We start from the raw sequence: 25,182 nt of genomic DNA, 5'->3' as shown, positions 1-25,182 counted from the left end.
TTGACTGTATGATTGCATTTTTATTAATATAAAAAGTTTTAAGATTAGCACTCATCTTAATTGGTCCAGTGCAATTAATTGTAGGACACTTTGAATACTTTATCAATTAATTGCAACTAAACCTGTGTGGAGTGGGGACAATGTATTTGTTTTAAGATATATTAGAAAACAATAATGAAGGAGAATGCTATATTTGATTGGTATATTTGAATTACTGAAAGGTGTAATAATTTGGAAGAGAAAGATAAGGCATACTTTCTTCAATACAATCATACAATCTTCAACAGCTCTAGCAGAAAATGGGAGACATTCAGTAGATCAGCAACATTGTTTCCCATTGTAAATATAGGCAAAAAAAGTTAAATTATTTATAGAAAATTATATATTAAAAACTTGTCTATATTGGTGTCTTAAACATACCAGTTCACACTTTACGCATGCAAAACACATGAAACCTCAGAAAACAAAAGCAGCAACTCATGAACAATGACAATGTTCAACTGAATTGGTTGACACAATAACCAATCATTTCTGGGTGCTACTGTCTCAGAACACACCCTACCTTGCCTTCCGAGTTTTAAAATCACTACAATAGTAAGAATTTGACCTGCTGTGCCATCTGTACGTCTGTACAAAGGGCTCAAAGGTATCCGTATTTGTGGCTGCACACTCAGGCTATTAATGCAAATGTGATGAAATGTTTACACTTCGAAAAGTGTCCTCTTCATGAAGCATTAGTATATTATGTTTAAATTTAGAAATCATTCAAAGCCAGAAAACAAGGAAATTTTTATCAGGAATAAACGCAAAAATATAATATCGGCGATATTGCTATTTCCGTAGATGTGCACCACACACCTAGCATACCTGGAATATACATCCCCGATGTGTGTGTGTGTGTGTGTGTGTGTGTGTGTGTGCGCGCGCACGCACGCGTGTGTTATACGTTATTTAATCCACATTTAATCAATATATGTCATATATTGTATTTAATCCACATATCCACATACAGAAGGCAATTTGGTAAGTAGGCCATAATGACAACCAGGAAAATAAGCCCTAGTGATGTCTAGGGCAACAGTACAAACTGCACCACCTATGGGTTTGATCAAGTGTTCCTGTCCGTTTGACTGATTGTTTGTGGATTGCAGTTTACCCAAATGAGAGGTAGTTTAATGTAACCTTATTTGTTAAGATGACACTTTAGACATCTATCTTTTCGATTTGAACAGTTAATACTCAAGGCTCCAATCCACTATGAAAATGGAAAGTAATAATGGTCTGCCCTGCCTGGATACTCTGGAATTACACAACAACCAGACAGACAGACACGCTTGTAAATTATAAAAACTAGTCAACAGAGAAAAATTTATTTCCTCTGATATGTACTCGTTTCTGAACACAACGAAATACACAATACCTTTATAGTGAATGGCTAAAAGTGTCTGCAGTCTATAAATTCTCAATCTGTCTTCATAATCAGTATTCCACAATCCTGATATCATTTTTAATAACACTCTGCTCTGCACTCTCTCCACTGTATCACTCAAAAAGGAAACCAGGAGAACAGACCTGAGCACAATAGTCCAAGTGAAATCTTATCAAGGCCTTGTAAAAAGGCAAAATGGGATCCTTATCTGTATACATGTGAAAGTTCATTTCAACACTGCGATTATCTTTTGAGTTGTATTTACAATCTTTGCCACATGGCTCCTGAACTTACACTCCCTATCTACTAACACTCCAAGATCCCTAGCCTGATCAGTTTTTTCTAGCATAATCTCAACAATATAACGACATTGGATATCGATTCACATCAAAGTGAATGACTTTGCATTTACTGACATCCATTTTCCCATGTCCACAATTCCAGCCTATTCAAATCATTCTGCAAATATTACATATCAGCAGCATTCCTGATTACCCTACCTATCTATACATCATCAGCAAACAGCTGTATATTGCATGTCAAATCCTTCCCAATGTCATTAAATAACACAGGACCAAGGACTGATTCTTGTGGTACACAACTAGTTACCTTAAATCTTGCAGACCCATATCCCCCATATACCCTTTTTTGATATATGTCAGTCAGTCATCCTCTTATTGATGCTAATATTTTATAATCCAAACCCATATTCTTCAATTTATGCAACATTCTTCAATGCTGTATTCTGTCAAAAGCCTTAGCAAAATACAAAAGTACCATGGTGTATTAATTTCCTTGTCAAGCTGAATGGTAACATTATAATAAAATGTGAGCAAGTTGCTAAAACATGACCTTCCCTTAGTAAACCCATACTGTCCTTTTAGAGATTCACTGTCAACCCATTTCTGAATGTGAGCCCTATCCAATTTTTCCAAAATCTTCACCACCACTCCTGAGATGCTAATTGGTTGATCGTTAGATACACCAGTCTTTCCATTACCCTTGTGCAATGGAATTACCATACATTCTTTCTATTCCAAAGTCCTGACGCAGGAAAACTGTCTGGTCCAAAGGGGCAGATGAATCTGCAGGGAAAGCCGATTTTATTTCTTGAATGGATACGGAACGGTAGACCTGTGAGGCAGGAATAGACCGTGATACTGTGGGCGAATCATTCCCAGAAAAATGCGGAGGTGGAGTGGAGAAGACCGAACTCCAAAACTCTATGAAGTTTTCATGTTGTTCTTCCGGAGGTGGAAGAACGCACCATCTAAAATGGTTTTGGCACACATCCCTCTGTTTTTCTTAGAGAGAGATTAAATTGGTATTCAATGTACCTTTTACAATGAATACCAGTTTATATATCTGATTCTGACAGTCTGGTCTCACTAATGCCTACAATCTATCGTATCGACCAAGGCAACAAACTGTACCACTCTGTTTCTGATACTCCTGCCATTTGTGTACAGATATAATAAGCTACTTGCATGTTATTTTTGTATACTCCTGTCTGTGGTCTGCATGACACAGTAGGACAACTTGCAGATCTCTGTTCTTCTCTAGTGCCTTATACATGTAGACATCTTTGCACACGTTTGATGGGTCCGAAGTGGACGAACACAAAGTTGAAATCATTCTCTCCTCATAATCATTTCCATGATAATATCCATTTCTGTTATTAGCACAGTTATATAAGACTGTCGCTCTTACACTCATATTCTCACCATTCCTCCCATTATAATTTAATTTCCCTGACTCTCTATGTTAGGTCTCATACCGCTTATGATTTTCAAGACTCCTGATACCAAACACATTCAGGTGTAGGCTGTCCCTCTTATACAAATTTAATCTTTCCTCAAACTCATTCCACACATCCAAAAAACTCGCATCCTTTCCTACTACAAGAATACAGGGGCTGCAACTACATGGAAATTCTTTTCCTGGCTTAAGAATATTCATCATGATGAATATTCTTAAGCCAGGAATCTTTCAATATATGAAAGATTCCATTCATATATTGAAAGGAATTTTTAGTCAATTAAAGCTGTTTAAAAATTATTACTACAGATTTTTGTGATTTTGGTATCAAGGTATCTCATGTAGTGTTAGTTTCCAGGAATGCTTCTGATATTCAGGTACTCTTATTCTATTAGGAATAGAATATTAGATACGTTCATATGCAACTCCATTTTTTAATGTTCCCAATCCCCTTTTCTCTGACTCCTTGATCTCTGAGATTTGATCTTTTGAGGTAGAGAATAAGCAATTTCTTTCAGAATTTCTGAGTGAGGATTCTTTTTCATTCGAGGACTTGTTAAGCAAAATTCTCAGTAGAACATTAGAAGATGTAGAGTTGAATGGGATGCAGATATGCAGTATAGAGGATCTCTTTTGCTCACACAGATTTGTGTACCAAAGTATAAAATCCAATCTTAACAGCAGCTTCTATTTAAAAAGATACAAATATATACAACATCAAATCAGCATAATTAACTACACAAGCACCTATATATACTTAAGATTACAAGAAACTGCATGAAAAATATCATCCCCTAGACTGCTTCCTTTAACTTATAGCACTCCAAACAGTTTTTATCCTTTGTCAGATAAAATTATGAATAACTGCTATTTCTTATCTGACAAATGCAACAGGATTGGATATAATCCTTTACATCCCTGAATAAATCCATCTAGTAACACTGATTGACCATTCTTTATAAAGTATCTACATAACCAACATGACCAGTAAGTCATGATGCATACTGGTTAAGCACTCATTTCATCATCACAGATGGAACTCTCAATATTGAACTGACTCTGGAGTCTTCCACCTTAATGCATATAAAATCTGTAAGAGTCAAGAAAAGAAGAGAGAGTTCAAAAAGAAGTACCTTGTCAGTAATGAAAAGAGGAAGCAGGGTTATCATATACATTAACAGTAAGAGTACTTCCAAAGTAAGAATCCTGAGCAGTCTCCTCAGGATTCTTATTTGGAATTTTTCCTGAGGTTTTCTGTTAAGGAAGCTCGAGATAGTCCACTACAAGATTTCGGACCCCAGCCACATAAGAAATCTTCAGAAAAACTTGAAAACGTCCAATGTCTAGCTAATAATCAGAAAAGATAATGGCTTATCTCAACAGGAAATTAAAGTACTTCAGAAAAGATGGCCTTGACATAATTTAACTCTCAAAAAAATTGAATATTTTCTATATAGGTCAGGAATATTGAAGTCAGATAATAAGTCATTATTCTTTAATGAACAACTTTACATATAAGAATCAAAGAATTATTAGATGGGCTTTAATAGTTCACGAGTTTAATATTTATTGTCTGGATGAGTGGCTGAATGGCCACTCGTCCAGAATGGCTGTTGAAAATTTGAATCTCATTGTGGCAGATAACTGAGGTGATAGTGGTAATTATGTGGATAGGATTAACCACTGTATCCTGACAATGATGGGCTGTAAGGCCAATGAGCCCACCACATTAAGGGGAAGGTGAAGATGAATTCCTGTCAGCCATATGTCACAAATGGACAACAATCAGATATTTTATGGACAGCAGATAATCTGGATATCAGCAAGGAAAAGAGGTTAAAAAAAAAAAAACGAAAAGAAAACCACATATGCAATAAGGAATTTTTACCAGGCCTAGTGAGTGTAATCGAATTCAGAGGATTCAGAAATGCTGCACATTTATTGTCTGGTATATATTCTACATGGAGACTGTTGGTGGTTGAACAATTATTTTATGTTTTATTTTATTTTATTTTTTTGAAAATAAAATAAAATAAAAAAAATAAAAAAAAAGTGTACTATAATGCACCTGAAGCTGATGGACAGTTCCTGTCCATCAGCTTCAGGTGCATTATAGTACACTTCTTCACATGTGCAAAATAAAAAACTAAACCGATATTACACTGATGAGTTAAGTAACAAGGATATTAATGGTAACAGTAATATAGAATATTTGAAACAGACTAAAAATGTTGTGTGTGCATGTGTATACAGTTGTATTATGATTGCTAGCAATGTAATGCACAATGTCCAAAGATCTGTAAATATATTTAGTTTTTGATCTAAAATGGCATTGTGGTTCCTGCTGCACTGATTAGTTAGTTAGTTCCTGCCCACTTGATATTTTCAATGACTCTCAGCATTGACTTTTTATATGGGATGAATGGTGTTAACATGATAAAAAAACTTTTAGACTCACCGGGAGGTCTCTGAATAAAATAAAATTAGCTAGTTAGTCTACAGAAAGCTAATACATATAAAAAGATAACTAAGCAAAATCCCACTTTATTATTCATTGCAAAAAAACTGGTATTATAAAACCCTGCAAGAAAAGGCATATAACATTTCCAGCAGTACAAAAAAGAGAAATCAGTAACTTGAATAACCCAGTTTTATCACTCCAAAATATGGTTATAATAAATAATAAAACATTGGTTAAGAACTTTCTAAAGCACCTTTATCCAAATAGATGGGAAAACAATACACAGAAGAGTAGTATCGCTTCCTTACATATGATTTGTCACAGATTAAGATCTCAAAGATAATGCATTAACAAGGAATAAAAGTAACTTTCTGTCTCTGCTAAATAAGATCTAAAGTCTCCTTCAACCTCCAAAATGTCCCCATTCACCACTCAAAAAAGGCATTTGCTATTAACATTCCTGATGACTCTTCAAAGAGTCATCAGGAATGTTAATAAACCCTAATCAATGGAACAAAGAATGATCCTAGATCAGGTTTGTTCATCCTTCTTCATAAATCTGATGCATGCAGATGCAGGACATTCTATGCATCACATGGCTAGCCATCATAATACAATGCTAATCATACATGCACACAATGTTGTGCATGTATGATTAGCATTAGTACAATTTAAATATTTAAATATTGTTGCTTAACTTAATCAGTGTAATATAAGTTCAGCTTTTTCTTAAATTTTTTTATTTCATATCATGAAGAAGCATATCATAATGTACATGAACTTAGTAGACAAAAAAAAAAAAAAAAAAAAAAAAAAAAAGCGATTGTTAAACGGTCTCCATGTGGAATATACATCTGGACATAAAACATTCAGCATAATCAATATCTTTGTCCCACATAGCATATCAAATGCTATTTAGCAAATATGGAAATAACAAATATCACAGTTGATTAATAAAGAGAGGAAAAAATCATAATTTACTTACTTGGTTTCCTCTCATTTTTTCTGAGGTTTGCTGATGATCTTGTAACTCAGATTTAAGGTGATCTATTTGTACTAAATAAGCCTGTTCCTGGGCCTCTCTGCTACTAAGCTGCAATTCCAATGATGTCTTTTCTTTCTCTAACAGATAAACTTGTGCTTTGAGCTCAGCTTTTTCTTCCTATGCATTAAAAAAGGTACACAAATATTTGAGAAATGGTTATATAAAACTAATACAAATTTAAAAAAAAAATGTAAAATAATGCTTTTCAACATTTTTTGAATAAATTTTATTAATCATTGGTTGGTTTGGGGTTTACTGGTACAAGTACAGTAAAGGACATGTTATGCCATTAAAAAGGTTACAAGGTAATAAAAAATAACTTGCTAAGTAAGTAAATAATATTTTATGTATAAGAAAACATTTTAAAAAATTGAGAATATCTACACATAAATTACATTTATGATCCAATGCCTTTTTTTTTATCAATTGATTCTTTCTAAAAAAGTTAAACACTTCTATTTAATATGTCTGAGTTGGACAAAATCTGCAAGTGCAGCATATGGCTCAATAAGATTTGTAAAAATTGCATTCCTCTCTAATGTGAAGTGCTGATACCCCATGAGAACATGTTGTATGGTAAGAAATGTGTTACTCAGAAGGATCTTCATCCCTCAGCAGATAAAAATATGCAAGATGACTGCATCCTATTCAAAGCTTAACAAGAATGACACCCTCTCTCCTGTTTACATAGATTAGACTGTGAATGCTGAATTACCAGCTTAATCTCATGCAATTTATTTGTTAATGCTTCCTGACAGAATGAATGTCATTGATTAAATAACTTTGCTCTTATTATCTGTCTGGTCTGTACAGAGGACTGACAAAGAAAAAATATCACTTCACATGATTCCAGTGTGGGCTGGGAATCCAGTAGAATTGAACATCAAAATTATGGTCAAAAAAATTGCAAAACGTCGTAAACACTGAATGTGGGTTGTGCACAGGAGAGGAGATGGCCTGTAAAGAAATCACACAATTTTGGTATTGGTTTTCTTTCATGTGTAGAAGAGGAGAAAGCTGGCATGCAGGATAGTACAGCATTCAATTGAAATGCAACTCAACATAATAAGGTCATGAAAAACACCACTGCATCCATTACAAACATGGATCTCAAATAGCTGGTATAGACAAGTAAGAAATCTGAGTATCTGTTCGGTGTGCATTAAAAATTTACAAGCAGACTGATGATCGAGTATGTAACTTTCTTAGCTGGTACAGTGAGAGGCTGCACACTTCCCATGGAAGAATACTATCATGTTCTGTGAATGAAATGTTGTCAACAGCTTGAAAATCTCTTAACATGCATACCAAATGGATGCATGGATGGCAGTTCGCTGTGTGTGTAATACTGAATTCTTCAATGTAGGAAAAAATACTAGTTCAAGTAAGATGCTCAGGCAAAGACTTTATTTTCAGACCATGGTTAATATAATAAGACTGCTTCCATTAAAGTGAGATGGCATGTTCATTTACTTCAACATAAAGACTGAATGGGCAATGTTGTTAAAGGCACTAGCAGCTGTTTCTACCCCTTAATGATGGGTAGGATCCAGTCACAGTAGAGTACTCTCTCATGCAGAAGCATGGACTTGTGACCATTAATCAAGCTTTGAACAAAAAAGTGTATGATTAAGGCAGAGAAAGGAACAGCAATCATCACTTCTTCTGAAGAAGACAGAGTGCATAGGAGGATATTGATGCATTTTTGAACTTTTCTCATAGTTTGCAAATGTGTACAAGGAATATAAGCTTTCTGAAATTAGTCCTAATATCTTCGCTTCTGTTGCTACTAAGATAAGGTTTGCCACATCCTTAACTCAGTATCTGTATGAAGATTGCATTTTTAGCAAAAGTTTACATAAACACCTTTTATCTGCTGAAAATCAGAACCCATTACTAAGTGCCAATAAACATAAACAAAGCATGGTTAAGTAACCACTGCTTTCATTAAAGTGAGACAGCATGTTCATTTGCTTTGGCATAAAGACTTTGAATGGGCAATGTTGTGACATGCACTAGCAGCTATTCGTACACCTTAGTGATAGAGAGAATCCAACCACAGAAGAGTACTCTCTAATCAAGAAGCATGGACTTGAGACCATTCTTGATCAACTGCAAGTTGAAAATGTCTTTCGATGACCCTCGTGTTATAAGAATAATAAAGTGTAAGATCACCACAGCACACTGCCAACTGTGAGAGAAAATTAGATGGTGACTGAGTTTACTCTAACAGCAAAAAGTGCCACATTTAAGACTGAGCCTTAGGGTAGCAACCTCTTCTTAGTAGTATGACTAAGATAATGTGCTTCCCACTCAGACTTGGAAGATTAACCTAAAAAGAAAGCTTTTAATAAAAAATATGACCCTCCCTCACCTAGATAATAGAAGTCTTAGTATGCTACACCTCTAGGCTGTGACATAAGCATATCCATATAAAAAAAAGAAAAAAAATGTAATTAAATTAAATTAAATAAAAAAAAAACAGAATACAAACAGGTGGACATATAAATGGGTATTGTTCCCATCATTAAGTAGCACAATATCATTATTTCTATGTTTATACTTAACAACTACGACTTGACCATTTGTATTGCCATTATCCCAGAGAGAGAGAGAGAGAGAGAGGAGTTAAATTAAAGTAAGTGATAAGATGTATTGGATGAGGCAGTTGTAAATATAAAATAGTCAGGATTGATCCGAAATAACTCAGGATCTGTGGTAAATAAATGGAACATACTGTAAAAAGAAATACCACTGAGAGGCAGATAGTGATTGCTTCCAGAGTAATACTAAGATGGATAATGTTAAGCCTACAAAGATGGTGGCTTCTCCATGAGCAAGTTTATCTCTAGTTTTGTCCTTTAGGTGGGATCCTAACTGGGTTTGAAACATTTCTTTTCCATAACAGTTCCACTGTAAGAACTTTCCTATTCTTTCGGCTTGTAGACTGATACAGTTTCCAAGAAATCAGAGCTTTCTTGGAAAGCTTTTGTTTGTCAATTAACTTTGGGAAGTATGGATGGAAGTACAGAGAGTGAAAGAGAATATTTGTCGGAAATGTTTTATAAGCAGTGTAAAAGAATGCGAGTCGTTTGGGAGTAAAAAGAAAATGAAGTGACTGATATTATGGATATAAGGCAGGATTGTGAAAGTATTGAGGAGAATGTAGCAGAAGCAGTGAATGATAGTACATGAAATAATGTGGATGATGAGATACCAGTGCAGAAAGAAACTGCATGCTTATATGAACTCCTTCAGAGGAGCTCAAGTGACCAATTAGCATCTGGTAGTACAGAAGGACAGCAGGAATGAAAAAAAGAGTGAATGGGAAAAGCATAAAATTGTGAGAAATCAAGAGAAAAGAGATAGTATTGTATTGGGATTTGAGCATGAGGGGTATACTTAATGTGACTGAATCCCCATAGCATGTTTTCCAGGTGTGAAGAAGTGAAAGAGTTAATTTTTTTCACAGGCACAAATGATATGAAAGGTGAGAAATATGCAATGAGAGAAGATATGAAAGTGTTGTTATAAGAGGCAAAAATGAAGAGTAAAAAAGTAAAGACCGTAATCTGCTGCCTTAGTATGATAGGACAAAATTGAGAAGAAGGGCCATGATTGACAATGAGTCAATGAGAAGATTGTACAGGGAGAATGGCATGCAGTTTATAGATGTATGGAGTGAATTTGACAGATGTAAGGACCTGTATATGCTTGATGAACTGCCCTTAGTTCATCAGGCATATACAGGAGTTAGGTGCTTGAAGAAAGTGTTGTTCAGTGAGAGATAGGAAGTAAAACTGGAAAAACTAGAGATATTATGGAGGAAGCAATCAAGCATGTGCCTAACCATCCCTGGGACAAATGAGTGTGGTTGCAGTAATGATTGTGCAGAAATAGCCACCCTTGGGAATAGATTAGTATGAGTGCAGGAATGATTGTAAAGAGCTAGGTGCAGTTTCTCAGGTTTCAAATCTGAATGGACAGGTAATGACATCATAAAAGGATCACTGTGGGCTTAAGGGATGTTGAAATGCAAGAACATGAATGCCTGAAGTATCAGAAATAATGGAGAATAGTATTTAGCATTGGTCAACTCAACTTCGGCAAAAATTATTGGCATCTGCAAGACGTGGTTGTCAGAGAACTGTGCAGTTATAGGAATAGAACGTAATGGATATTGCTGAATGTAGTGGATGTGCAAAATCAGGGAAACTAGATTTATTAAGGAGGAGGGGAGTAGATATACAGACTTTAGGGAGGCAGTTGAATGTATGAATGAGCATAATATGCCTAAGCGAATAAAGACAAAAATCAGAATGGGATAGTTAATATAAGGCATCAAGGTAGGGATGGGGCTAATGGGGGCCTTAAATTCATGTAAGCTAATGCTAGGAGTATTGGGAACAAGAAGGAAGAGTTTTTGGCCATGGTTGGCACTTCCAGACCACAGGTTACTGACATTAGTGAATCATGGCTGATTGTAGATGATATAGCTAGTGGGATTGAATGCGATGGGTATAGTGTGTTCAGGAATGACAGGGAGAATAAAATGGGGGGAGGAGTATTGTTGATGATAGCTGATGAGCTACAGCCAAGGAGAATAGAAGTTGAATTGCAGGATAGAGAAAAGAACACATTTGAGGCTGTTTGGTGTGAGATAGAATCTAGCAGAACAAAATATACAATTGGGTGCTGCTATAGACCAGGTGATGGAATAGATGGTGGGGATAGTATGCATAGGCAAATAGAAGAAATGAATGGAAGGAGGGTAATTATTATGGGAGATTTCAACTATGGTCACATTGATTGGAGTGAGGAGAAGACACACTGGAGGAAGGAACTGGATTTTATGCGGTTATTAAGAGATAACTATCTGCGACAGCATGTAATGGAAAATACTAGGGGTCAGAGAGTGCTTGACCTAGTAATTGCATCTGAGGATTTGGCTGTAACAAATATGACCACATTGCCACCAATTGGTGAGAGTGATCATAGGGTCTTGACTTGGGAGGTGGCTAAAGGTGGGGAATTTGCAATTAAGACAGGGTACATGTGGAATTATCGGGCTGGAAAGTATGACAAGCTTAGGAGTTTGATTGGTTCAGTGCCATGGCATGTACAACTGCAAGGACTAGAAGTTAATAGTGCATGGGAGGCAGTTAAGAAGTGTTTGCAGGAGGCAATGGTTGACTGTATACCAAGAGTCCGAATAATAAATCAAGTAGGGGTTAAATGGATGAATAACACCATTAAGCTTGAGCTGCAAAAAAAGAAACAACTATGGAGGGAATTTAAGGAGAAAGGTGACCGGCAGGCACAAGAACGGTATAAAGCGCAGGCCAGAAGGGTAACAAGTGTGGTAAGAAAAGCAAAAAAGGATTACGAAAGAACATTGGCCATGTATGCTAAAGAGAATCCTAAACAGTTTTTTCGATATGTTGCAAGTAAAAGGAAAAATGTATATGGCAGAATGATTTTAAAGAATGCCGATGGCAGGGAGGTAACTAAATCAGTTGATATAGTTGAGTTACTGAGTGAGCACTTTGCAAGAATATATCATCCAGGTGGTGACATTGCAGAAATGACTGTACCAGTAGATTATACAGGAATTGTGGTGAATGAAGTAGAGGTGAGTAGTCTATTGCATAACCTCAATGTCAATACATCTGTGGGATTGGATGGTATACCAGCTCGTGTCGTACGAGAAGCGGCTAAAGAACTGTCAGTACCATTGACCATTTTGTTTGAGGCTCGGGTCTGGGTTAGTCCTGAGGGGTGGAAAGAGGGGGGGGGGATTAGTTCCAATGTATAAAGGTGGTTCCAAGACTGCTGTTGTAAATTACCGACCGATTAGCATATCAGGAATCATTGTCAAGGTCTTAGAGAGATTAGTCAAGAAAAGAATACAGGATTGGATAGATGAAAATGGGATATTGTATGGGGGACAACATGGTTTTGTGAAGGGTAGATCATGCCTCAGTAATTTGCTCATGTTTTATAACACAGTGACGGCTGAACTTGATAAGGGTAATGGGTTTACAGTGATTCTACTGGACCTTGCCAAGGCCTTTGACAGGATACCACATGGAATCCTAATCAGTAAACTGGAGCAGATGGGGATGGATATAGTGTTGGTGAAATGGATAGGAGGGTGGTTGATGGAGAGATACCAGAGAGTGGTTTATTCAGGAGTTGAATCTAAAAGACGGCTTGTGACTAGTGGTGTGCTGCAGGGCTCTATTCTTGGACCACTACTTTTCAATTTGTTCATCAATGATATAGGAAAGGATCTGAGAGAAAGTGTTCACTTGTTTGCTGATGATGCAAAGTTGGGTAGAGCAATTGTGGGTGCACAGGATGTCAAAATTTTACAGGATGATTTGGATAGTTTGGAGGACTGGGCTAGGAAAAATGGATGTTAATTTAATGTGGCAAAGTGTAAGGTTATGCATTTTGGGGTGAAAAGAATAGCAGCAGTATATCACATTGGTGGAACCGTACTCCAGGAGATTGATGAAGCCAGGGATTTGGGAGTGTTGGTGGATAGGTAATTGAAGTTTAGGGGGTACATTGCAAAAGTGGCTAAATCTGCTCATCAAATCACTTGGCTTCTGAAAAATACTTTAATATGCAGAGACAAACAAGTTATTGTTCCTCTGTATTGAGCCTTGATAAGACCCCATCTGGACTACTGTGACCAATTATGGGTGCCAGGGTTTCTTCGTGATGGGGAGAAAGTGGAGAGGATCCAGAAACGAGTGACCAAGATGATAGCAGGTCTGTGGAATGAACCTTATGAGAACAGGTTGAAGATTTGTGGGTTGCAAAAATTGGTCGATAAAGTGGAAAAGGGATGATATGATTGAGACATTCAAATTACTGACGGGTTACTATAAGATTAATCCAGAAGATATTTTTGAAAATAGGACTGGTGTTGGGAGAAATAGGGACCATGCATTGAAGCTGGGTAAGAATGTGGTTAACAAGCCTCTGGCAGCTAGGTTTTTTACTTGGAAAGTGGTGAATGAGTGGAATAAGCTTCCAGAGTCTGTTGTGGGTGCTATGACCGTGAATGAGTTCAAGACAAGGTATAATAGATACTGTGTGAATGTCAAATAGTTGTTCTTGACATGATGTTAGGGCCTCCGTTGATGAGTCTGTCGACTCCTTGGAGTTGCCCGGGATAATAATAATAATAATGATATTGTATTTACAGAGAAGATAGATGAAATAAGGCAAGAGGAGGGGAATTATTAATGACAGCTGAAGAACTTCAACCAACAAAAGTAGAAGTTAAAGAAGATTGTAGATTTGATGGAAATGGTTTGTTTGAGGCTGCCTGGTGTGAGATAGAGGCCAATAGTACAAAATATATTGTTGGTTGCTGCTATAGACCTGGGGGGGGTCCAGAAGAAGAAGATGCGGATGACATGCATCAGCCAATTAGCACAACGAGTGCAGGCCGAGCAATTATCATTGACGACTTCAGCTATGGTGATATAGATTAGGAGGTGGAAAGGGCATATGGCAAAATGGAAATGGAATTTATACAGTTACTAAGGAATAATTACCTGAAGCAGCACGTGATGGAAGGGATCAGGGATTTGAGATGGTTGAATGTAAAATTCAGGAATGAGTGGATAGAAATATGATACTCTATAGGGGGCATTATGACTCTGTAAAAGATTGGTCCTGCCTCAGTAATTTATTCACATTTCATAATAAGGTGACAGTAGAATTGGATAAGGGAAATGGCTACATTATGATATGGCTGGACTTTGCAAAGGCATTTGACAGAATATCACATGGAAAACTATTGCATAAGTTGGAGTGCAAATGAGGCTAGTGGCATAGAAAAGCATCAGAGAGTGGTGTATGGTGGAGTGGAATCAAGGCAAATGAGGTTGACTAGTGGAGTACCTCAGGGCTCTGTACAACAGCCACTACTTAATTTGTGCATTAATAATATATCAGAAGATTTGAAGGGTGATAATCAGTTGTTTGCCACGATGCAAAACTAAGGAATGAGTGTTCGTGAAAGCTCCGGATAAGATAAGTATTATTTTTCGTTATCGTTGATAAATTTATTTAATATTGCGTAGTTTTGTTTGCCTTGCATCTCTTAGTGCATCTTTTTGTGTGTTATAATTTATAATTTGATAAAATACGTTTCGAGTAAGTATGGCTCCAGTACGAAGGAAAATGGCGGCCAGTAATGATGGTTTGCCATCTTTATCAAAGAACGGTAGCATAAAAGAGATGATTCAGTGTACTAGCTGCGAAATGTACGCTTTGCGGAGTGTGGTTAGATGATAATAAAGGAGTGAATGTGTGTGGAAAATGTAGGGAGAATGAGAAATTGAAGAGTATTTCGGATCGTGAGTGTGATATTTTTGTCAAACTTCAGAATGAAGAAAATAGGGATATGACAAGAAACAGCGAGGTTGTACCAGAGAATTGTGAGAGTGTGAATGTAGAAAGTGTGAATGATAGTATTAATGGTTTTACTGAGAATAAAAAAGATGAGATAGACGCAATGAGTGAGATCGTGTTGTTGAATGGTGCGATACAAAGGGCAAAACAGCAGCTAGAGCATATGAGCAAAAGTCGACTGAATGAACCAGCCAATAATAAAAAGTATGACAGGAAAAATGGACGTATGAGTGTGAACATGAACAAAATGAAGGATAGAGTGCTGTATGGAGACTCATTAGTACGAGGTGTGAGAGTAGAGGATTTGACAAAATCGTACCAACCTGGTGCGACCATAAAGGATGTGACTGAGTCTATTAGAGAGCAAAAGGAAAGGGTGAAAGAAATGATTGTTGTGGCAGGTACAAATGATTTGAAAGGAGACAAAATGGAAATGATAGAAGACCTGAATGAATTGTTTGAGGTAGCTTCTTTTCTTCTTTAAGAAAAGAGTGAGAGAGTTAGAATGATTAGTCTTTTGCCACGGTATGAGTGAAATGTTTATAAGGAGGGCGATAATTGTGAATGACTTTATGCGTGGGTTATGTATGACGAGTGGTGTGGATTTTGTGGATGTGTGGAGTGAGTTCGATGGGCGAAAGGATCTATGTAAGATGGATGGCTTGCATTTGAATGGTTACGGTGTAGGAAGACTTGAGAAAGTGTTGCTGAATGTGGTGGATGTGCAAATTCAGGGAAACTAGATTTATTAAGGGGCGGGAGTGGATATACAGTCCTTAGGGAGGCAGTTGAATGTAAGAATGAATATAATATGCCCGAGCAAATAAGGACAACAAATCTGAGTGGGATAGTTAATATAAGGCATCAAGGTAGGGATGGGGCTAATGGGGGGCCTTAAATTCATGTACACTAATGCTAGGAGTATTAGGAACAAGAAGGAAGAGTTTTTGGCCATGGTTGGCACTTCCAGACCACAGGTTATTGGTATTAGTGAAACATGGCTGACTGTAGATGATATAGCTAGTGGGATTGAATGTGATGGATATAGTGTGTTCAGGAATGACAGGGAGAATAAAATGGGGGGAGGAGTATTGTTGATGATAGCTGATGAGCTACAGCCAAGGAGAATAGAATGAATTGCAGGATAGAGAAAAGAGCACATTTGAGGCCATTTGGTGTGAGATTGTGGCGAGCAGAACTAAATATACAATTGGGTGCTGTTATAGACCAGGTGATGGAAAAGATGGTGGTGACAGTATGCACAAGCAAATAGAAGAAATGAGTGGAAGAAGGGTAATTATTATGGGAGATTTCAACTATGGTCGCATTGATTGAAGTAAGGAGAGGAACACGGGAGGAAGGAATTGGATTTTATGCGGTTATTAAGAGATAACTATCTGCGACAGCATGTACAAGAAGCAGCTAAAGAATTGTCAGTACCCTTGACCATTTTGTTTGAGTCTCGGGTCTGGGTTAGTCCAGAGGGGGTGGAAAGAGGGGAAAATAGTTCCACTGCATAAAGGTGGTTCCAAGACTGCTGTTGTAAATTACCGACTGATTAGCATATCAGGAATCATTGTCATGGTCCTAGAGAAATTAGTCAAGAAAAGAATACAGGATTGGATAGATGAAAATGGGATGTTGTATGGGGGACGACATGGTTTTGTGAAGGGTAGATCATGCCTCAGTAACTTGCTCACGTTTTATAACACAGTGACGGCTGAACTGGATAGGGGTAATGGGTTTACAGTAATACTACTGGACCTTGCCAAGGCTTTTGATAGGATACCACATAGAACCCTAATCAGTAAACTGGAGCAGATGGGGATAGATATAGGGTTGGTGAGATGGATAGGAGGGTGGTTGAAGGAGAGATACCAGAGAGTGGTTTATTCAGGAGTGGAGTCTAAAAGACGGCTTGTGACTAGTGGAGTGCCACAGGGCTCTGTTCTTGGACCACTGCTTTTCAATTTGTTCATCAATGATATAGGAAAGGATTTGAGAGGAAGTGTTCACTTGTTTGCTGATGATGCAAAGTTGGGTAGAGCAATTATGAGTGCACAGGATGTCAAAATTTTACAGGATGATTTGGATAGTTTGGAGGACTGGGCTAGGAAAAATGGATGTCGATTTAATGTGCCAAAGTGTAAGGTTATGCACTTTGGGATGAAAAGAATAGCAGCAGTATATCGCATTGGTGGAACCATACTCCAGGAGATTGATGAGGCCAGGGATTTGGGAGTGTTGGTGGATAGGGAATTGAAGTTTAGGGGGCACGTTGCAAAAGTGACTAAAACAGTTCACCAAATCACTTGGCTTCTGAAAAATACTTTAACATGCAGAGACAAACAAGTTGTTGTTCCTCTATATCGAGCCTTGATAAGACCCCATCTGGACTACTGTGCCCAGTTATGGGCACCAGGGTTTCTTCGTGATGGGGAGGAAGCGGAGAGGATCCAGAGAGAAGTGACCAAGATGATAGCAGGTCTGTGGAATGAACCTTATAAGAATAGGTTGAAGATTTGTGGGTTGCAGAAATTGGTCGATAGGCGAAGAAGGGGTGATATGATTGAGACATTCAAATTACTGAAGGGTTTCTATAAGATTGATCCAGAAGATATTTTTGAAAATATGACTGGTGGTGGGAGGACCAGGGGCCATGAATGGAAGCTGGGCAAGGGCGTGGTTGACAAGAGTGTTAGAGCTAGGTTTTTTACTTGGAGAGTAGTGAATGAGTGGAATAGGCTTCCAGAGTCTGTTGTGAGTGCTACGACCGTGAATGAGTTCAAGGCAAGGTATGATAGATACTGTGTGAATGTCGAATAGTTGTTCTTGACATGATGTTAGGGCCTCCCTCGATGAGTCTGTCGACTCCTTGGAGTTGCCCGGAACAATAATAATAATAATAATAGTAAATAGAGGTGATGTAGATATCTTACAGGATGATTTAAATAAATTGACAGCATGGATCAAGGACAATGGTTGTAAATTCAATGTTGTAAAATGTAAGGTAATGCACCTTGGGATGAAAGGTGTACACACTTTGTATCATATTGATAGTACTAGTTTACAGGAAACTGATTAGGCTAGGGATCTAGGGAGTGATGGTTGGACATTTTGCACGAGTTGGCCAAACAGCTCAGGGATCACTTGAAGAACACACTGACAAGTAAAGATAGGGAGGTTATTATCCTTCTTTATAACCTCCCTATTATGAAATGCAGGTGACCAAATCTGTGAACAGTAGTCAACATATAGCCAAATTATAGGTTGACTACTGTGCACAGATTAGGTCACCTGCATTTCTTGGGAATTGGGAGCTGGTGGTGTGGAGAGAATTCAAAACCAAGTGATCAAGCTGGTGATGGGTCTGTGGAATGTTCCCTATGAGGATATGGTGTGTGGGTTTGCAGAGTTTAGCTGATAGGTGGAGAAGAAGAGATATGATAGAAACTTATAAGTTACTAAAGAGATTTATAAGATTGGCACAAAAGAAAGTTTTCAATACATTATAGAGTAGGAGGAAAACTAGGGATCACACTTGGTAGTTGTCTAAGAATGTGGTTAAGGATGTAGAGACTAGGTTTTTTACTTGGAGAATGGTAAATGAGTGGAGTGAATTGGCACAGGTAGTGGTGAGCACTCCAACAATGAATAGGTTTAAGGAGATGAATGATAGGTATTGTGTTAATGGATAGAGTGAGTCTCCTGCGAAGAGTCTTTTGACTCTACGGAGTACACATATAAAGAACAGTAATAATAACATGGGAGTTTTCCCAGAAATAATATCCATAATAATAATCATTTTTTTTTTTTTTTTTGTGGAGTGTCTGGAAAATTTCTGTTGTTGTTCTTGAAACGATTTTTTTTTTTTTTGACAAGTAGATTAACATTTAGTGGAAGCACTTTACAAGTGACATTATAATAGGTCAGATGATTAATGCACTAGATTTGGACAACCGAGAAAAGCACTCTCAATCATGAAGTTCAGGTATTCTGAAATTATCAGATGGTGGGACAAGTATTATGGGTTTGTATCACTTTTATATTTTTTTTTTATATTTCTCATTGTCATTGTCCCCACGTGCCCAAATTTAACCCTGTGAGAATGGCCAGTCCTCAGCAGACTGCCAACAGCATCGAATAATCGATCCCTTCCAACTACTAACCATGCTCAAACTTGCTTAACTTTCTGCGTGAGCCATTAGTAGCAGAGGCCCTACCAATCAACCAAACTTTGCTAGCTAATATTTCTCATATTCTTTCATATTTTATTAACTGCCACCTTAGCATGAGTAGATAGTAGATTTCAGGGGCAGTAGATTTCTTTGCATCCTGATATGAGATATCTTGTTCCATCTTTATCTTGTTTATCAGCAGTAGGTAAGATGGCCCTCATCTCACAGTTGTTACATTTAGGTCTCTTTGAAGAGCAAGATTTATATATGTTGAATATTTAGAGTCTGTCAAAAGTATGATATTCCTGGTTGAAAACAGGTCAACATCCCAATGTATTAAGATGCACTTCATATTTGTAAATTTGATCTTGAAGCTCTGAACTCCTCATTTGGAACATCAAAGAGATCACATTTTAATATAACACCTCTAAAAGAGGGTTTTTTTTTTTTTTTTTTTAAGGTTGGACCCATGCATGAGAGGTTGGTTGGTCAACCTATAATACATTAGTACCATGTATGGGAAGGCTGAACCACAATATAGCAGCAGTAGAAATGGAGGAGAAACTTGTTCTATGAGTATGGAGTTTGACTGAAGAGATGCTAGTTGAATGTGTTTCAATGGATTTGATAGAGAGAGAATGGGAGTTATTGAGGATAGCTCTGTTGAATACTTATCATGGAAATATCTATAGAAGAAGCATGCAGTAGATACTAGACACCTGTGTGAGAGTGGTAGGAGTGAGTTGGTAAGAGATGAATCGTTAATCAGTCTTAATTCTCTCTTCTGTATTGTACCAAGTATTTTTGCTCTTAGGAGCACCTCCGCAGATGTGTGAGCAGTAGTTGATGGCTGGGCGAATTTGTTACTTGTACAAGGTTAATAGCTGTTCAGGGGTAAAGTAATGCCTTGAATGAAAGAGGAATCCTAATAAAATCTAATTTTTTTGGATACCAAGGGGCACGGGTGATAATGTGTCCATGTCAAGAGAGTCTTCAAGTCAAGGTAATTCCCTAAGGGGAGAAAGAAAGATCTCATTTTGCCTAGATATTTGGGTATTGTCAAAGGTAAGACTGGGATAACATGGTTCTTTTTTTTGTGAGAAATATAGCAGAACTGAGTTTTGCACCATTGAAATTGACAAAGTTATCTCAGTCCCATCAAAGAATGTGCAAAAAAAGAAACAACTGTGGAGGGAATTTAAAGAAAGGGGTGACCTGCAGGCACACGAACGGTATAAAGTGCAGGTCAGAAAGGTAACGAGTGTGGTAAAAAAAGCAAAAGCGGATTATGAAAGGAAACTAGCTTTGCAAGCAAAAGAGAATCCCAAACAGCACTTTCAATATACTGCAAGCAAAAAAAAACTGTACACGGCAAAATGATTTTAAGGAATGATGATGGTAAGGAGGTCACTGAATCAGTCGATATAGTGGAGTTACTGAGCGCGCACTTTGCAAAAGCATATCATCCAGGTGGTGACATTGAAAAAATGAAGGAACCATTAGTTTATATGGGAATAGTGATGAATGAAGTGGAGGTGACTAGTCTATTACAGAACCTTAATGTGAACACATCTGTGGGATTGGATGGTATACCGGCATGGGTCTTGCGTGAAGCGGCTAAAGAATTATCAGTACCCTTGACCATGTTGTTTAATCTGAGTCTCAGGTCTGGTTTAGTCCCGAAGGTGTGGAAAGAGGGGAAAATAGTTTCACTGCATAAAGGAGGATCCAAGACTACGGTTGCAAATTACTGACCGATCAGCATATCAGGAGTCGTTGTCAAGGTCTTGGAGAAAGTAGTCAAGGGAAAAATACAGGAATGGACTGATGAAAACGAGATACTGTACAGGGGACAGCATGGCTTTGTGAAGAGTAGATCATGCTTCAGTAACTTGTTCAAGTTTTATAACAAGGTGATGGTTGAACTGGATAAGGGAAATGGGTTTACAGTGATACTGCTAGACCTGGCAAATGCGTTTGACAGGATACCACATGGAATACTAATCCGTAAACTACAACATATGGGAATGGATATAGGGTTGGTGAGATGGATAGGTGGTTGGTTGATGGAGAGATATCAAAGAGTAGTTTATTCAGGAGTAGAGCCCAAAAGACGGCCTGTGACTAGTGGTATGCCGCAGGGTTCTGTTCTTGGACCACTGCTGTTTGATCTGTTCATTAACGATATAGGGAAGGATCTAAGTGGAACAATTCATTTGTTCGCTGATGATGCAAAGTTGGGTAGGGCAATAGTGAATGCAGAAGATGTCAAAGTCTTGCAGGATGACTTAGATAGATTGGAGTTCTGGGCTAAGGAGAATGTGTATCAATTTGATGTGACAAAATGTAAGGTTATGCATTTTGGGGTGAAAAGATTAGCAGCAATATACCACATTGGTGGAACTGTACTCCAGGAGATTGGCGAGGCCAGGGATTTGGGAGTGTTGGTGGATAGGGAGATGAAGTTTAGGGGGCACATTGCAAAAGTAGCTAAATCAGCTCATCAACTCACTTGGTTGTTGAAAAATACCTTGACAAGCAGAGACAAGCAAGTTATTGTACCTCTGTACCGAGCCTTGATAAGACCTCATCTCGACTACTGTGCCCAGATTTGGTCACCTCGGTTCCTTCTTGATGGGGAGGAGGTGGAGAGGATCCAGAGGCAAGTGACTAAGATGATAACAGGTCTATGGAATGAACCATATGAGAACAGGTTGAAGATTTGTGGGTTGCAGAAACTAGTTGATAGGCGGAGGAGGAGAGATATGATTGAGACATTCAAATTGCTAAAGGGATTCTATAGGATTAATTCAGAGGATATTTTTGAGATCAGGACTGGTGGTGGGAGAACTAGGGGGACACCTATGGAAGCTGGGCAAGAGTGTGGTTAGCAGGGGTGTTAGAGCTGGGTTCTTTACTTTTAGAGTGGTAAATGAGTGGAATAAGCTGCCAGAGTCTGTTGTGGGTGCTATGACAGTGAACGAGTTCAAGGCAAGGTATGATAGATACTGTGAGAATGTAATCGCATAGCTGTGTGGACATGATGTTTAGGGCCTCCCTCGATGAGTCTAAGGACTCCTGGAGTTACCCGAAATAATAATAAAAAGAATGGTTTGAAGAGCAGAATTTGGGCTTGCAGAAGTTTTTGCTCTGTGAGTTGTGGTGGTTTATTTGGTGCAAGGTCTGTCAAGTGAGAAGAAGGAATGTAGTGCGCAAAACTTTGTATTGGACTGGTGGTCAACTGGAGCAGGTCATTGATGTATAGAAGAAACCAGATGGATGAGAATATAGAACTGTCGTGACGACCTTTTTCGTCGTGTGTTCTAATTTACCATCTAGATTCAACTCACTTTTATAAATAAAATAACTAATTACGAAATGATCACCGATCCAAAAGTAGGGAAATTTATATTTATACTGCGCCACCCTATTCTTAGATTAGTCTATATAAATAGTAGGATTAGTTCTAAATTAAGTTAACAGTCATCTCATTAGGTTAGGCCGAATTATTTACTATTCCACTTGGGGTTCCCGCAAGATTCGAATATTTATGAACGGTGCAATAATAAGGAATTCAGGCAAACACAATATTTAGATTAACAAAATAAAACATTTAATATATGATATATAACAAGTACAATAATTCTACTTTTAAATGAAACAATACAATAAACTCAATACAACTCGCTAAGTCTCTCATTCCAGTTCGATGTTCTAAATTCTCAAAAACAATTTGCAACTTCAAAAACACATATTTTCTTAACTGAGATTAAAATAACAAACTTCACAATCAGTCAGTCTCTACAAATCTGTCAGTTCAATGCTTAAGTTCACAGCAGGCACTAATCTAGGTAGACAATATTCCAAGCAAGCTTATTCCGGACTTTGAGCATCAGAGATCTATTACAGTTAATGCTAGAATAGACAAACATATACAACTACTCTTACCAGATAAAATCTTCAGTACATCAAGTTATTGCGAGTACACTTATGAATTAACTTATTTACATTAGCGGAACACACATAATAAAATTCTTCTACGCTTTAACTGAACTTTTGTTAACTGCGCTTCACTATTCTAAAAAAAACACATCAATAAGGCACTGATATCTTTCCTTGTTTACTTTTCTGAAACTAGATAAATTCATTATATTCTTCTCAGGGCAACACAGAATTAAGACGTAATCCTAGACTAACTGGAACTAATCAGAATTTTTCATTGAATGTCCAGTTCTTTATTTATCCGATTACGACATCAACCTTTCTTCATAACAACAGCAGATTTCGCTTATAACATTAAACTTTATGTTTCACTACTTATAGGTTCACTTCCGAACACTTTACTCATAAATTTCTGCCCTGAGGATTTTATAATCTTGGTTCCGCAAAACTCTCTCCTCACTCGCTTAATAATAATTCTTCTCTCCTCTCTATCTTATCTATGACCTTCCTTCCTCTTTACCCTTTTTCTCTATATTCTCTATGACCTTCACTCCCCCCTTACGTTCGAACGCCACGTTCTACTCCACTCGTGGTTGTTTACGCGTGCGTTTCCATGACAATAGACTAAGCGTAAACATTTCGCCAATGTAATGTATGCTATATTACTGCTACATGAGTGATTACATAACATTAAATATTTCACAAATAAGAACAATAGAATATTTAAGCTACTTCTTCAACTTATTGATTACGTATACAGTTAAATATAAAATAACACTTTACGTTACACCATATATATTTGGTTATACAAAATTCTATACATTTTATTATTTTATAAACTAATAATAGGTCAGGTTTTAATTAAATATTTATTTAGTAATTCTCAATTAAGGAATAATAAATAATTTTATATAAGTCATGATTAATATTTAATAAGCAATGTTAAATGTGAATGAAAAAAAATAAATTACATAACATAGCTTCATTCACAATTTAACATAGGCTCACCCTTTCTTTGAAAAATTTTTATCATAAGAAAAATTTTTCTTTTGACACTAGGCTCCTTTAAAAAAAAAAAAAAACTGGATTACATATTTGCTTTTCGTTTTCTCAAGTAATACCAAGTTTTACTGAAACTTGGTTCCTCATTATGTTTTGTGCCTTTATTCTCTTTCACATTATCATCAATTCTCTTATTACTATTATTATCAATTTCTGCATGTCTTCTAAGTTTGTAGTATAGGATTCTCTCTTTTGAATTAAATTCACGTTTTCCATTATTAGAATTAAGTTTTTGTTGTCTCAGAACTTGGTGGTTTGTTCTATGATATAGATTAGACATTTTACCAAAATTGACTTCAACCTTTAGTTTGCTATAAGTGGTAACTTCTGATTTGGGCTTTGTCACTACTACTTTTGGTTCATCAGTAAGAAGAGGAGTATCAGATTGAATGTGTACATGAGAGTTATCACCACTATCTCTATTAGATGATTGATTCACAGCTGATTTTTCTTCAGTAGATGGTCCTGATTCAAGTGGCAATCTAAATTGTTTTGTTTGATACCTAGTCTTATCACAATCATGAATTTCATTTCTTCTGATATATCTCCTTTTGTTCATCAGGGTTATTTCTTTCTTAGAAAAGTCACAAGAAAATTGATATCTTGCTAGGAAGTTTGTTCCCAAGATAATGTGAGAACTTAGATTGGAGGTAGTGGGGACAACAAGTAGGTCTTGCCACACGTACAGTCCAAATTCTGGTAGGTATATTCTAGCTCGAAGCTTTTCATATGCCATAAAGTTTGAGTCTGAGAGAGAAGTAATCCTTACAGGTTGTCTCAGCTTGGCAGTGCTCTTCCACAGTTTGTTCTTTAATGTTAGGAAATAATCCATCCTGATGGTAGAGGCATTGCATCCTGTATCTAATAAGAT

The 25,182-nt window shown here is 37.2% G+C and overlaps 1 protein-coding gene across 3 annotated transcripts in view; it reads right to left on the bottom strand.

The window, feature by feature from the left end:
- LOC150101280 (colorectal mutant cancer protein) overlaps positions 1-25,182 on the bottom strand; it is a 499,737-nt gene that overhangs the window by 41,449 nt on the left and 433,106 nt on the right. For all 3 annotated transcript variants that reach the window (XM_090400857.1, XM_090400859.1, XM_090400858.1), the window contains one exon: positions 6,634-6,810. In XM_090400857.1, coding sequence (XP_090256983.1) covers positions 6,634-6,810 — 177 coding nt within the window. The remainder of the gene's footprint in view (positions 1-6,633; positions 6,811-25,182) is intronic.

The sequence above is a fragment of the Typopeltis vanoorti genome, chromosome 11 (genome assembly GCF_054136105.1).
Source record: "Typopeltis vanoorti isolate ZY-2024b chromosome 11, IOZ_Tvanoo_1.0, whole genome shotgun sequence".
In the NCBI taxonomy this organism is placed as follows: Eukaryota; Metazoa; Arthropoda; class Arachnida; order Uropygi; family Thelyphonidae; genus Typopeltis; species Typopeltis vanoorti.
This window is presented reverse-complemented; position numbering and strand designations above follow the sequence as displayed.